This window comes from Gallinula chloropus (assembly GCF_964237585.1).
Source record: "Gallinula chloropus genome assembly, chromosome: 6".
NCBI classification, from domain to species: Eukaryota; Metazoa; Chordata; class Aves; order Gruiformes; family Rallidae; genus Gallinula; species Gallinula chloropus.
In genome coordinates, this window is record NC_140091.1 from 28,851,551 (window position 1) to 28,866,707 (window position 15,157).

At 38.5% G+C, this 15,157-nt stretch overlaps 1 protein-coding gene across 2 annotated transcripts in view; it reads left to right on the forward strand.

Moving 5' to 3' along the window:
• NEK7 (NIMA related kinase 7) overlaps positions 1–14,222 on the forward strand; it is a 52,700-nt gene extending 38,478 nt beyond the window's left edge. Inside the window, exons 7-9 of one of the 2 annotated variants that reach the window (XR_014617371.1) lie at positions 4,391–4,504; positions 11,331–12,884; positions 13,195–14,222. Coding sequence is in view for 1 of the 2 variants with exons in the window: in XM_084265812.1 (XP_084121938.1) it covers positions 4,391–4,504; positions 11,331–11,441 (225 nt within the window). In the remaining variant the exon portion in view is untranslated. Of the gene's footprint in view, positions 1–4,390; positions 4,505–11,330; positions 12,999–13,194 lie in introns of those variants that run through there. The other variant, XM_084265812.1, reaches the window with a different exon arrangement.
• Positions 14,223–15,157: the final 935 nt, after the last annotated feature.

Consider the following 15,157-nt stretch of genomic DNA (forward strand, 5'->3'; position numbering starts at 1 on the left):
GCTAGTCTATGTCTGTCTTTAATATTAGCAATGAGAACTCTTACGTAACTTCAGCATGTGAAATACTTTTATTTGTGTGTTACTCAGGGCTTGCCTTTTACTGGGCTTGCTGCAGAGATTTTATGGCAGTTCGTTGAAGATGGAGCATAACTGAAGGATTAATAAATGAATAATGGCAAGCACATGGAAAATAGTTCTAGGTGTTTTAGTGGCCTGTGCTGATTATATGACTAGTAGTAAATGCATTGAGAAATTGTAGGACTGACTCATGTATACAACAAATGCTTCAAAAACTGCAATTGAGTAATTCCTTTAAAATTACTTAGAACTTCAGTAAAACAATAAAAAAGGTTACAGTGTGCTTACTGCTACTAGCTTGGGTAATGATTTCTGCACAGGCACACACAACTTTTCAAGTCTCTTCCCTTCCATTTGATTAAGCTACAATTATTTGTTAGTTTTTGTGTTAGTGTGGTCGAGAGTCATAGGAGACACAAATGGTACTGTATTGTGAGCAAGTGAAGGGCACATTAGAACTGAAGTGAATGAAGGTGTGAAGTAGGCTTCTACAGCAACTACGTCTTCAAAGTTCTTTGCACGTCATGTGTTGATCAAAAGACTTGTCAACGTTTATGTTGAAGAACACTGGAAAAGTTTTTCTTTCCATTGGCAGTGGCAGTGAAGTCCTTCCAGTCATGTTCTAGATAAAAGCTGATGTACCCAACTCGCTTCTCATTTACCTGTAAGCCTCAGTGAGTCAGCAGAACTTGGATCTAACGCCAGTTCAGCAGCATCAGCTCCTCCCGTGATTTCAGGGTTCTGTAGGAAGCTCTGCCAGCCTGCTGGAGTTGTATGTTACTACTGGGTGAATTGTGTCCAGTTATATGGGTTTATTTACTATCACAAATACTTTGTTTAAAGTACTAAAACAACAAATAGTGGTATTGCAGTTCTGCAGAGTTTATAGATCTGTGTATAGCTGTTGCTTCTAAATCTTTGGGACAGTTCAGGGGAGTGAAGTCCGATACCTGACAGTGAGTATTTAGAAGTTTAAATCCTGAACTGGAACTTAATCCCGTTCGAGGATTCCTTAGCACTGACCATGGCAACCGCCATCAACTGCGGTGCTGCTCTTGGCACACTTGTGCAAGCAGGAGCCTGAAGAGAGCAGAGAGGTAGATGAGGATTTTTGAGCATTACTACTTCTTGCCCCTGCCATTGGTTTTCTTTTTTCTTTTTTTTTTTTTTTTCAATTTATTTTTAAATCTGGAAAGAAAGCTCTTGAATAGCTAGCTGTTATGGAAAATATTTTCAGGTCAACTTTTCTTCTGTGTTCTATGAAATAAAATTGCTGGCTAGAAACCAGTGACACTTTTTAAAGAAGATTTTTATTTTTTGAGCTTGTTTGCTGGTACTGTGTATTAATCACCTGTATGAATATCAAAGTGCTCTTTGACCTGGTAAATAAATTCAAAATAGATAAGTATCTTAATTCCATTGATTAACTCAGAGTCTTTACATACAATTCTCTTTCTGTTTATTTTAGAAGTTTTACCAAGATGGTATTTAAGTTGATAAGCTGGTGGTCTGGATTTTTTTTTTTACTTACTGTAAGAATAAAGTAATTCCTGGAATACTTATTCATAATATATTATTGAGCTACATTGTATTTAGTTTATGCCAGTGTCTTCAACTATAGGTGTTAATTTTTTTTAGCAGTGCATTTATCCCACTTACTTAATTCTGCAACATACCAGATGTTTGTGGGGGTTTGGGTTTGATTTTTTTTTTCTTTTACTTGATCATTTCAAAATTTGGGTAAAACAAACTCAAAATACACGATTAGCTTTTTTTGCTCTTTTTTTTTTTTAAATTATTTGAAATTAGTTACTTAAAGTTCTTCCAGATATGCATGGTATTTTTATTACCTGTGTGGTTTTGTGCTGGGTATCTTTTTGTGATGTCTATTTGCCTGCATTTTATAATGTTTTATGATGTTGATGTGTGCTCTGGATTCTCTCCAGCTTAATTGCAGAAAAGCTGTGGCATGTTTCACTTCTCAATAAATGCTTAATTGCTGCTAAACTCTTTTCAGTTATGTTTTAAGTTGAGACTAATTTGCTATAATGTATGTTGTTTAAAAAAAAAAATCATTTCTAATGTATGTTGCAGCTTATTATTCAATGCTAACTTTGTGGCCAGTAAGATATTTTTAAAAGTGTGTTTTAAAGTCTGATTTTTCTTAGAGCCCCAGGTATTTCTGAAACCTCAAAAACAGTACCACTGGAGTTTTAATTGATATGCAACAAAGTAGACTTTACTAATTAAAATCAAGATGCTGTGCTTTTGCTACATGGACCTTTACATGGAAAAGTAGGTTTTACACATTTCCTTTTATTGTTCAGCGTAGCAATTGCATCCTTACAGGGTTGTAGGTTGGTGGCTTACAGTTCAAAAAAAAAAAAAAGAGGGAAAAAAAAAAAGAGAAGAGAGCGAGCGAGCTGCCACCAGCCCCGAAGACAGACAGTGGGCTTTCGTCCCTCAGACACCCCCAGAATACTAATCAGGAAAGTCAGACCCTGGAGGTCAGGGAGCAAGTCAATCATTCTAGCGATCGTCTCAGTGTGGAGGATCAAATTAGCCTGAAAAATTCAGCTGCTGGGAGGAGAGGGCGAGCAGCTGTCAGGGGCAGCAGCGAGATGCACTAATGAACCAGATGAATAGTGCAAAAGCTTGAAAATAAAAACAGGACAGTTGACATTTTTCATCTGTCAAAGCAGGAGATGCATGAAAATATAGTATTCCTGTTTTAACTCCTTAGGGGACGTTCAGAATTTTTTTTAACACTCCGCAGCATTCAAACAAAAGTACTTGTTAATGAACACCTAGAGTAGGAAAATGAGTAGCTCTGCATTTATTTAGCATTTCTGCATGCATACAGATCCTGCAGTTGATTTTTCTTTTTTTTTTTTTCTTTTCCTCCTCCTTTTTGCTCTGTAGCTTGCATTTTTAACCTTCTTTTTAAGGTAAGAGCCAACGTCATGTAAATCCAGAAATTAAACCTGATTTTGGTAATGCGGTTACAGAATTTTTGGGAGCAGCGTAGGGTGGAACTCCAGTGTGGTATCTGTGGCAAGAGCTTCAAAATTATTTAGTCTTGCTTTAAGGTAATATTGAAAAAAACATTGTTGAGTCTGTTTTTGTTGGATATAAAGAAAATGTAAGAGAATTGAGGTAATTTTCTTCATGTGTTTCCCCCCCAGTGGTATTGATGCTTAGACATGAAAGAGTTAAACTGCTATCTGGAAGACCACAAGACAGATGAGAGCCATTTTCAGCTTGTCCTGTCCCTGCTGAAGCTCACTGAGTAGCACAGCATGGACTAGCGTGTTTCACACACACTCTGCCTGTCTGGGGAATGTACACATTGTCCTTCCAAAATCAAACTTATTAGCACATGTAGAAAAGGGTGACTGACTTTGGGGCAGTGCTGCACTCAAAGCAGCATTCGTGCTGCTGCGGTTCAAAGACTTGGAAGGCTTTGAACAGAATGGAGAGATTTTAAATGAATTTTTAAATTTGTAATCCTGCTAACCATAGCAGTTGTTTCCACCTTAAATGTCAAGTTGGAACATTGTCTGAAAATAAAGCCTAGGTTTACTAATACTGGCTTTAAGCCAATCATTTATTTAAGTGCTCTCCTACAGTTATTTCTGTATTACCACTGTAAATTATATTCATGGGGGCCCTTTCTGCACTGATGATGTTTTGGAACATATTTTTTAAGTATTTTCAAATAGCATGGTGAATTATGAAGTCTTTCTTACTGTTTTTTTTTTTATTTTTATTTTGAAGTATAGCTGTTATCTTTTAGTTTTCTTGGTTTAAAAAACCCCACCTTATTGAACTCTAGTAATAGCTATTGACAGTTACAAAACCTGCTACTGTTACCCAGCACTGTCACTGTATGCTATTGCTTTTATATAGGGTTTTAAAGTAAATTTTGGTTTTTCCCAAGCAGTCTTCAGAGGAAAACTGCACTGTGGGTTTGGGGGTTTTTGGTGTCTCACTCCCTCCTGATCCAGGGACCGTCCACGCTCACAGCAGTATTGGAGACTGCTTGATTTCTCTTCATACTCTGTTAATGAAACTTGTGGTATACCATTCAAATACTGCAATTTAAGGATCGTGACAGATACAACTGTACAACAGAATAAGTACACACACTGCTTACAGTAATAGTTTTGGAACTTGTGGTTTTTAGTGCTGTGACACTTCTAATTGGGGAGTTGAAAGTTGTTTAAAATCACTTTTGGTAGTACTGTAGGTTTTATGGCAAAACAGGCTTACTTAAAACCATGACAGAAAACTGTACATTTTCTTTAAACAGATGGCTGCACTGCAGAGTCCCTTTTATGGTGATAAAATGAACTTGTACTCCCTGTGCAAGAAGATAGAACAGTGTGACTACCCACCTCTCCCTTCAGATCACTACTCAGAGGAAGTAAGTGATTCTTCTTTTCATGGGCTAGAACCTCAGTTTCTGTAAGCTGGCACACTTCCAGGGAAGTAAATGAACTTGGGGGATTTTGTTACTTGCAGATCATGGCCATAAATGTTTGCTTGTTGAACTTGCTCAAACGTTCCTGTCAAAACAAGTCTCTGATACAACTTTAAGTTTTGGGGGGATTAATGATGGAAACCTCATAGTGTTAGCTGCTTAATTTCATTGAGCTTCCTTGCAAGCAGGACAGAATGCTTTCCCAGAATGCACAATATGCTCCACATGCTCCAGTGGGGTAGAGCCTTACATCTCTAGCATGCTTTCCTAAAAGCACAACTCTGTGACTTTATGTTGCACAGTAAACTAGTGCACTAGCGCTTTTTCTCTAGGGGCTTGCATTAAATTAGGTATAATGTTACTTACCACTAAAAATGAATTGCTTGGCCCCCATTTGTCTGCATTATAAACCTGCAGTGTGCCGTTGGATGCAATTGAACGGCAGTTCTTTTGCAAGAAACAGTGGTTCTTAACAGCCCTAATAGTAAATTTCAGAGAAATACAGGCAGACATAATATAATTGAATTTACAATATACTCATGCATGTCAGCAGTGTCTGTTTTAAGCTGATAGGTAACAGTTATTTGCTGTCACTAATGTATTTAAAGGTATTGCTCTTTTAAGTTCTAAAATAAATAAATTACCCACAAACAAGAAAATAAAATATTTTTATTAGTAACAGAATGAAAAAAATACAAATGCCTCCTCGTTAATGTTCTGAAATGCCAGTATTGAAGTACCTTCCCGCTTTGAAAAGAACAGGGAGAACTGATAGAAGCTGTAAACCCTGGAACACTTACTAGTAACCAATTCTAATTGAATTCAGCCTATATGAATTAAAGATTACTTTGAAAATGCAAATAAACATGAGCGCTGAAATACTTCTAATAAACATAAAACGCTGTACAATTTCACTTAGAGTAATTCTTAACCTTAATTTTTTTTACATTCAAAGACAGTGATTGGACTATTAATAAAAGATTACTGCCCAGTGTTTTGTTTTGTATTTATAGTGACAATTTTTCCCTGTTTATGCAAAAAACCTGGACTTAAAAACATAATTCAGTGATGTTACAAAGGATGAAATAATGATCTAGTGTGTAATTTATGCCTTGTATCTCTTTGTGGGTTTTCCAATTAGTCATTTTACCTGGGCCATTTTTAATTATTATTTATTGTAGACTATAAATATGGCAGTTCACATAACCAACTTCAGAACTGGAGGTCTGGAAATACAGTAGGGTGTGAACAATAATGCAAAATGATAGCAAGAATGTCAGGGGCCGTTCTTTGTTGTGTCATTCATGCTGTCTTCCTTTTTCCATGAAGCGCATGAATATTTCACATATCTGCATCCTCATCCTCTATTCTTCTTGACTAATTTTCAGACTGTCTGAATTTGCATTTCACATGGTAGCTGATTAGGAGATGCCGAGTGCAGCAGCGAAGCCTCAGCAGGCGGTTTCCATGGTGACCTTCAGCAGGATTTTAATGATGATACCACTAGTGGTTCGTTGAAGTTGGCCTGCCTGCAGGGCTACTTCACTGCAGCTAAGTGTGAAGTTGGATATGCAGATTCCCAGCCAAGGGGCAAATATCAAAGTCTGGCCCAGATAGGAGGTCCTAGAGTTTGGATGGGGAGAGAGATTCCTCCTTTTACTCACATCTGCATTTGTTTTCAGCACTGGGAAATACACAAAGCACAACATGCTACATTTTCTGTATATCAGAATAGACATGTACTTCTGCACCGTGGATAAACCAGTTACAACACACACATGAGTTACTTTAAAATCTAATGAGAGAATCAGAGCTATGATAGGTATGAAGACAGGTATGAAAGTTGTTATTTAAAAGTAGTTGTTGACTATGGAGACTAATGGGAACATTTTTTTATGTTTTGATGTGAAGACTTGTGTCTTTGGTATGTTGCATGGAAAAACAGATAAGTTTATCAGTTACTGCACTAAAAGACTTTATTTTTTCTTTTTAGCTTGTATGGGAAAAATACTGTGCTGGCACAAACTCTTAGAAATACCCCAAACAAACAAGCATATGAGGATACTGTGCTAAATGCTTCATCTGCAGTGGAAATGCAGATGCTCAACCTTTAAGCAGGTTGGAAGCACGCTTGGTGAACAGTAAAGATCACGGATCATCAAAAAGTGAAAACCACATCATATTTTATAAGCAAGAATTTTCACTGCTAGTTGATCTCTGCAGCCTGTGATGCTGGAGTGTAAATACTTTCATTACAAAATGCAAGACAAGTGCTTTTTAGAGTAACTTTTAAAAGTAAATATTAAAGATGTGACTGTTCCTAAATTTTTGATCTCTTGGTAAGACTAACTTTTTAGCCACGTACTGCATCCTGCCATCAGGGAAGAGTGTGATACGGATGCACCTTTAAAATAGGTAGACAAACTTTTTTTTAAACCTAAGATACTTCAGCAAGAGAGTTGTAAGTCAAGGATTTTAAATGTTTTAACAACGTTGGATATTTCAATTTTTGAATATTCCTAAAGAATGTCTGGTATTCTGGACAAGTAGTCAGCATTTACTGAAAGCTGTTTTGATTTAGGGAGTTAAAAGCTGGGGCTCCCTTGTCACCCCCAGTCAATACTCTTAAAATCCTGTCAGCTACTATTAGTGCCATGTTGCTTTCATGCTAGATGAAGATTTTCAGTCTCCCCTGTGATGGAGGTGTGCTTCCTCTCAAGTCCATAGCCAGCCTCCTACCCAGGTGTGCGGGCTGCATGAGCCAGCAGGTCTAGAATGGCAGTGTTAGCTGCTGGCAGGAGGGCTTGAGAACAGCACTGAGGAAGGACTTTGAGGAGGTCTCCTATTCAGAGTAAGCAGAGTTTGTTGCTTAGTTTTGGTTGGGGTTTTTTTACCCTGTCCAAAACTTCCTATGTGAAAATTTCTGTCTCCAGCTTGCTAGCAGCGCAGAGTACTTGCCTGTGACAGTTCTGTCTTTTCTGCCCCCTCCCTGACTGGAGTAATAATTATTTATTTCATAGCTGAGAAACCTGCTTAAGTTCAAGAAAGTGTGTCCCACTGCTCCAGTGTCAGGCGAAGCTCCAGGCTAAAGACAGTCATTGTGCTGACTGCACAGAGGAGGTTAAGAACAATAAGCAGCTGAAGAAGTTTGCAGCTTGGGGATGCAACAGGAGGTCCCTCCAGCTCGGTCACAAGTCTGCTCTGCCTGTTGGCCAGTCTGTGCTAGATAATAAAAAGTTATCCCTAATGATGGTCTGACTTCAGAGTCCCAGTGCCTCTTCCCATGATACTGTTGAGCTCTTCTGCTATATGGGAAATTTTATTAATACTAGAGGGGTTGACAAATGGATTTCAGGTTTATTGAAATGGATATTGCTGTAGGAGTTAAAGGAATGGTGCTGCAATCAAGCATTGGCATCCAGCACCGTCCCAGTTTCAGCCCTGAAAGGCTGTCGTCTTGCGTAACTGTTTTCATCCTGTACAGCAAAATTAATTCACCTTTTCCCAAAGGTTTGCTGTTCAGTAACAAGGCTCAAAAGAGCTCAAGGATTTTGGAATTACTCGGGTATCTGTACTGTCGTTGTGCAGTGTCCCAGCTCAGTGGGGACTGGGAAGGAAATTTTCCAGTAATAGCAGTGACCAATGTTAAATGTTCAGACTCCTAGCCAAGAGATCTCTGACTCTGGATTATGTTGTTACAGAAATAGTGAGGGTTTGTCACTAATGAGCTCACCTCGTGCACTATGTTGGGAAAAGAATTTGTGAGTAAACTGATGCGGCGACTGTCCCCTACTATGAATATGTTGTTATAGATCTGTTCTTGTCCCAGCAATAGTAGCTACATAGGTGCTTTGATTAGGGCAACAAGTAGGAAGCTGCAAAAAGCCACCAGCCAGTATGTACACCATGTGGGTGAAAGGATTTTGGAAGTGTACTTACAGAGATTAATAGGACCTAAAGCTCTATGTGTACTGTCTTGGCCATTTTAGCAAAGCTTTGAAGTGCAGTATACTGTAGCAAGTAACAAAGTAACTCTGAAGGAAGGCTTCCTGTTTAATGACTGAACAGTTTGAGTCAGAAATTGATTTTTTAGATGACAAAGTTCAGTTTAGAAACAAAATCAGAGTTAGCCACAGGCCAGGATTGAGAAGACAAGAAGCAGCCTACTGGAGGTAAACAGGGCTTCTCCTGCTTGTCCAGGGTACATTTCTTGAAGGGCTAATTCTGCGGTTCTACCTACAGTGAAGCTATCGATATACAGCTGGTAAAAAGAGGAGAAAGAAAACTCTTATGTCTCCTCAGATAGCTTTATAGGTTTCAACCTTTCAAAGTCTTATTAAAAGACTTTATTTACTGCATGTAGTTGAACAGATGGAAGTTGTCCAGAGCACTGGAATAGGCTGCCTAGAGAGGTGGTGGAGACTCTGGAGATATTCAAGACCCGTGAGGACGCCTCCCTGTGCAATATGAGCTGGGGAGCTGCTTTGGCAGGGGGGTTGGACCTGATGATCTCTCGAGGTCCCTTCCAACCCTAAGATTCTGTGATTCACAGAGAGAGATACATCATGTATATGTACAAGATTGGATGTCATTATTCTGCCGATAATGACACTTGCATTCGCTGTACAAAACCCTTACTTACTTGAGTCTAGTGTCAGGCTTGGGGCTTTTGGATCTTCCTCAGTCTTGCCTGGCTTCTGTGCAGGCTGTCAGAGGTGTGCGTAGCAAGCTGCTCATCTCTCCTACTACACCGTGCCCACTGCTCTCTCTGTGTCCCACCTGCTGCTTCTGCAGGGGATTGTTTTGCTTTGCATATTTGCATTACAGGTGGCAATTATTTCCTCTTACAGTATTTCAAGATTCCCCATATATTATGCTCCAGATGATTGGGAGTTATTGCAGGCTAATAGTTTTTCCTGTCAGTGGGATTGTATGTTATTTATTGGTTCCCAGAAGCAGTGTGATGGCTTTTATAACTGAGTTACTCAAAATGTACTTGGCATATTTAAAATTCAGATAGCAAGTCCATTACAGGGTATTTTGTTTTAATCTGTTTCTTTTTTGAGCTGACCACTGTCTTTAGAACTAATATTCTCATTTTAAAATATTAAAAGCTTCTTGCTAAAGAAGAGGGATGTCCAGTGAGTTAGGTTTTTGTGTAGTTAAATATGAAAGACCTGTACATTGTATACAGTTTACAATGTTTCTGCAAGGGCTAATGGACGAAGTTTAAATAATGGAATGCAATGTTACTTACTGATTACTGGACTGCCTATACCCATGCATTTAAATTAATCTTCTGAAAAGTGAAAAGAGTATTATTATAATTTAAAATCCTTGGTGTGTTTTATAAAAGCAGGAAAGAAACTCTCTGATGGCAGATTTGAATATGCAATCGATGTTACTTCTGCGTAATCGTGGTGATGAGGTTGCTCTGTTTTAGTTGCAACAATTATATATTTTTTCAATAATCCTACCTACTGGGAGGGAGACTGAACAAATTTGACATATTACTATGGGGGATCACTAGGTAAGGTTTTTGGGGGTTGTTTTTGTGGCTAGTTGGGTTTTTTGTTGTTGGTTCATCCCCTCATCCCCTTCCCAGTGTTATAGGGAAATCCTGGGGGATTTGGCAAAGCTACTAAAAAGCATAAAGGAAGAGCCTCAGAGCTGATTGTTGTTTTTTGCAAAGGATGGTAAATATTCTGATAAGTCACCATCAAGAGGTGTATTCCTTGCTGCACAATGCTTAGGAGAGGCACGCAGTTTAAAATAGATGCCCCACCAGAAGACTTTCCAGACAATATATTAAGTCCTAATGTTTGAAGTTCTTAAGCATATCAGGAAAGGGGGAAAAAACCTACAACTGTTCTGTAAGTTTGTGGAGGCAATGGGTCGTATCTGAGTGGTGTAGAAACTCTTTGGGGTTGCTTCTGCTGAATATGTGCATTATAGAAGACGTGGGGTTTTCTTTCCATAGTGTGTTATTTATTCCCATATGGAGGCTTCTGGGAACATATTTGTTAATTATGTGCTTCTTTCTATAAAGAAAAAAATTGGTGATCTAATCCTAAGGATACTGGGACATAGACCAAAGGTTATTTGTCCCAGTATGATGTCTCCAACATGGGGCAAGTCAAGTAACAGGGCCAGCATAATGTGGTACTTCCCAGCTTCCAGATTTGAGAGGCTTCTGCAGAGGTGGAGTCTTTATATTAAACAGCCCTCTGAGAGTTTAGTTTGTTCATTTGATTTCTGCATGCGTTTGTATTGGTAGCTTCTAGCAGGAGGGGGTTCTGCAGGTTAAGTGTGTGCTCTAAGGAGAGTTGCAGCCTTTTGTTTGTCATGAAGCAATGCCATTTATTGTCAGCTAACTCTTGTATGGGAGAGAATGAGCATGCAATCCCAATTTTCTTCCTTGGAGCAAGCTTCAGCCTTCTGCTGGAGTAGCCCTCCAGAAGCACAGGGATTTTGATTTAAATGGTGTATGGTGGAACTCAGTGTGTGCCTATAGTTCTATACTGAAAGGATTAGAACTTCAATCTGCTCAGCAGTGTTTTTGGACAACAGTACAAACTGGAAAAATCAGGGGAGCGTGTTGCGTACGTGCTGTGTGCAGCGTGTGAAGAGAGAGGGAGGGCCGAGTGTGGGTTGAAGCAGAACTGCTGTTTGGCTAATTTTGGCTGCTCCTATTAATTTGAACTGGGTAGCTCCTAAATGCCGATTGCCAGGATCGTTGACTTCCTTACATGTTGTTTTCCTTCCCTAGCTGCGACAGTTAGTTAATATGTGCATCAACCCGGATCCGGAGAAGCGACCGGACATAACCTACGTCTACGACGTAGCGAAACGTATGCACGCGCACACTGCGACCAGCTAAACCGCCCTCGGGTCACGGAGGCAAGAGCAGAAATAACCACGCGTTTGGAGTAAATCATCCCACCTCTCTGTGTAACTGAAGTGTAATTATTTGAAGCTTACTGTTGTGCTTTGAATTGTAAACCAATTTATATACAAGCTTTGTTGTTTTCTGGGGTTTATTTTTTTTTGTATTTTTTACTAACTTGCAGTTTTACAACAGGTTTAAATGTGTAAAGTATATAAAAGATACCGAGAGCCGCTGTTTCCCGTGAGAAGTGTGTTCAAGTGTATTTCCTTTAAGTAACAAAATTGTATTTGGTTGGGCCTCAGTTCTAAAACACAGTTGCACTTTTGCACATGATACAGATATTGGGCTGCTTGTTCAGAAGCAAAATGTCTGAATCTCTCACCTTGTTAGTAATTTACGGCAAGCGTGAATCAGCACAGTTTATTTTAACTTTGTTCTGAGAGGGACATAATTATTGTAGAAGGTTATTGTATTTTATATCGAATCATAGTTTGCAGTTGTCAGAGTTCAGAGTAGATGGGCGATGGGTAGGATTAGTTCTGTGTTTTCCAAACGCCACGAGAAAATTCTTTCAGGAAAAACTGTCACGCGGAAATTTTTGTAACATGCCTTTATCTTCTGTTCTGTCATGATGCACATAAAGCATTTGTTGGAGGTTTTCTGGGAAAATTTAAGGTGTTGATTCTGCGATCTGATCGTTTTCAATAGACTTGTGCAGCTCTGCCCTAGGGCAATAGGAGTCTGTATAGTTAAGTCTTAAAACCATGCAGATGCTTCTTGTAGCAAATAAGAGTTCTTTTGAGGCTAGCGTTTATGAGGAGGTCTGATTAAAGATGTGATCTTTAAGTTACAACTTCCCAACTGTTTATGTATATGTCACTGTCTGTAGGGGTTTTTTTGTGTGTTTTTAAAATAATTTGAATGACCTTACAGTATATTTAAACTTTCAAATGTTTTTAAATATATCTTTTGCAAAAGGTTTCTATAATAGTGTAGTATAACATAGGATGTCTTCTTCACGAATGTTTTGTATACTGTATCCTGAAAATTAATTTTATCTTTAGCAAAAGTAGATTGTGGCATTTATGTTTAAGAGAAAGTTGCCACTCCTTCATTTGGGAAATAAATATCTATGCAAAATGTCTTACAAATACTTTACTAGTTGAAAAGGAAATCCAGAATATTTTTGTTATACCCTAGTGCCTTTTTGGTTATGCTTAAATAGTATTTTTATTGTTAAGGAAGGAAGTTGCCTTGTTTTTAAATGTGGTAAAAATGGGGAATGGACTGAAATGTCCTGAGTTTCAAAGACTGAACTTCGTATACAGAACTGTCAAAATGTAATTATTACCAGTGATATCTCTAAGAGGCTGTTAACGGTCAGTGAAATCTTTTTAGGTGGGTAAGAAGTCGTCACTTCAAATAAAAGCCACGGTATGTACATACACGTACAGGTTCCCCATGCAGTCCGTTCCCTGCACGCTCAGATTGTGTTTGTTTCTCTGTGCAGCTTTTAATTCCTTTTGCCTTACAGCAAATGAAAAACATAAGTCCAGCAGGGGGTGGGGGTGGAGGGGGGGATGAAATCTTCAAGCTAGGTCAGAGGTTTTTTCAGGTTTTGTATTTTTTTTAAAAAACTACAAATACTGTGGACATTGTGTTTGGTAAAATGCAGTAGTTTTTAATTAGTATGTGCCAGATCATCAGCTTATCTTAATACATATTTTTCTATTTTTGTTTCCAGACTTTGTAGGTTGAATCCTTAGTTTTGCTTCTAGCTTCTGTACGTACTTCATCTTGTAGGACTTCAGTGGAACAAGTTGTAGGGAGGAGATATTTAAGAAACCTGGGTTTGTGTCTAACCGTCCCTGGATTTGTTTTCATTTATTAAATTGCTGAATTTTTAAAGTGATGGTTATGTTCTATAAGAATAATTCATATGCCATGGAATGGTTTGTGTTGGAAACGGCAGCACAATACTTGCTTGACTGCCAGACTTAGCTCTTAATACACACAGCTACTGTTTTAATTTCTTTCTGAAATGTACTAGAACACTTAAATCCCAGAGCAGTCAGGCTGTTTCCATCCAGTATTACACATCAAGTATAAAACTCTTCTTGAAAGAGAAGTTGGATTTCTCCGCGCGCCCCGCCCCTAAGCAGGGTACATCAGGCAAAGAAATAACAGATTAGGGTTAGCAAATGTGTGTACTTAAGTACTGAAGTTTTCTGTTTGTTTGGTTTTTTTTTTAATTTAGTCTTTATGATTAAGTCTTGTGCTGAGGGGAAAAAAAAATAGTTGTTAATGTTTTAAAATCTGTAAAATGAATGGTACAGATGACTCTGATACCAAACTTTATAACTAAGAAGCCCATATGGGTTAGTAAAACGGCTTCTGTGACTGGGGATTGTAGAATCTATCCTCCAAGCACCTAGTAACATAGGCAAGTAAGTCTTGCAGTGCTCCCACCTGGGCTATACTCTTCTATTTTCTTTTATAAACCACCGTTCTATTTTTCATATGTTGTTGATGATGACATTTGGCACTATTTATTTTAAGCTATGGCATTGTGTGTTTATTTTCTTTAAAGAAAAGTGTGTTACATTTCTAACCAGAATGTCTGACTAGCTCCTCCTTTTATTTCAGCAATGCTACAGTATTAACTTGCTTACGAGTGAACTTTGTGCTTTGAATGACACTGCATCAAATCTTTGTCTTGTCTTGAAAGCTCCCCTGCCGTGCAGTAGTCTAATAGAAATAAAAGATATTAAATAAAATGTAAAAATTATAGTGTTTGTATCATATTTTTTCAAATTTTTCTTGTTATAGAGATATCCATATATATTATACAGTAGATGCTACCTATCTTGTGGAGAGTTTGTGGGTTCCTGTAGTTGATTACCATCAAGAATACACCTATAAAAAAGACAACCCCCCAAAACTCTATCTAAAGATACTACATGGGAGATACTCACAGCTAACCCATAAGAGTGTTTTTATCTGAAATTTACAAGCAAATTCAAAATTATTTCCCAAACAATACGAAAAAAATCTGAAAAGCATAAAAATAACAAAGAGCTCCCATGATGGCCCCAGTCCTGTGCAGTTGTGTTTGTAGGTAGGCTGGTTTTCAGGTAACTTCAGTAATTTTGAGTGAAGCTCATCTGTGCACATCGTATCCATACCGATAAAATCGGTAGGGTAGAGGGTATAGCACCGGATGATGTGCTCAGCTCACTGTTTATGCTTTCTGTATCTCACTGGATTGGTAGCAGGGAATAGTCTGGCTTCCCCCACCCCCCTTCTGTTGCGCTGTAATGATCTGATTACCGATTGTACGAGCAGGCAAGAGAAGTATGTCATCTTTCTGGAGTGAAAAGGAACTATAGAAACATGCCACGGTACTGGACAGATGAAATACAGCATTAGAAGTGTCTGAGAAGGCTGGTGCTTTATTCATGCTCATGACTGAGAAAGCCATAGAGTGAAATTCGTGACAGAGGCTTGGAAAGTGAGAAGGATTTCTTATGCCAGTGGTATCTGATATCTCTGAATGGGACCCAGAGCTGCGGTAATGTTGTTCAACAATCTGTCCACCTCATCTCTGGTTTAGCTGTTATACAGCAAGATGGGAATTCTAATGGTTGAATCTGAAAGCTGGTGGTGAATGCTGTGTCAGGTAATTGAGGTTCTAGGAACAGGAGGTT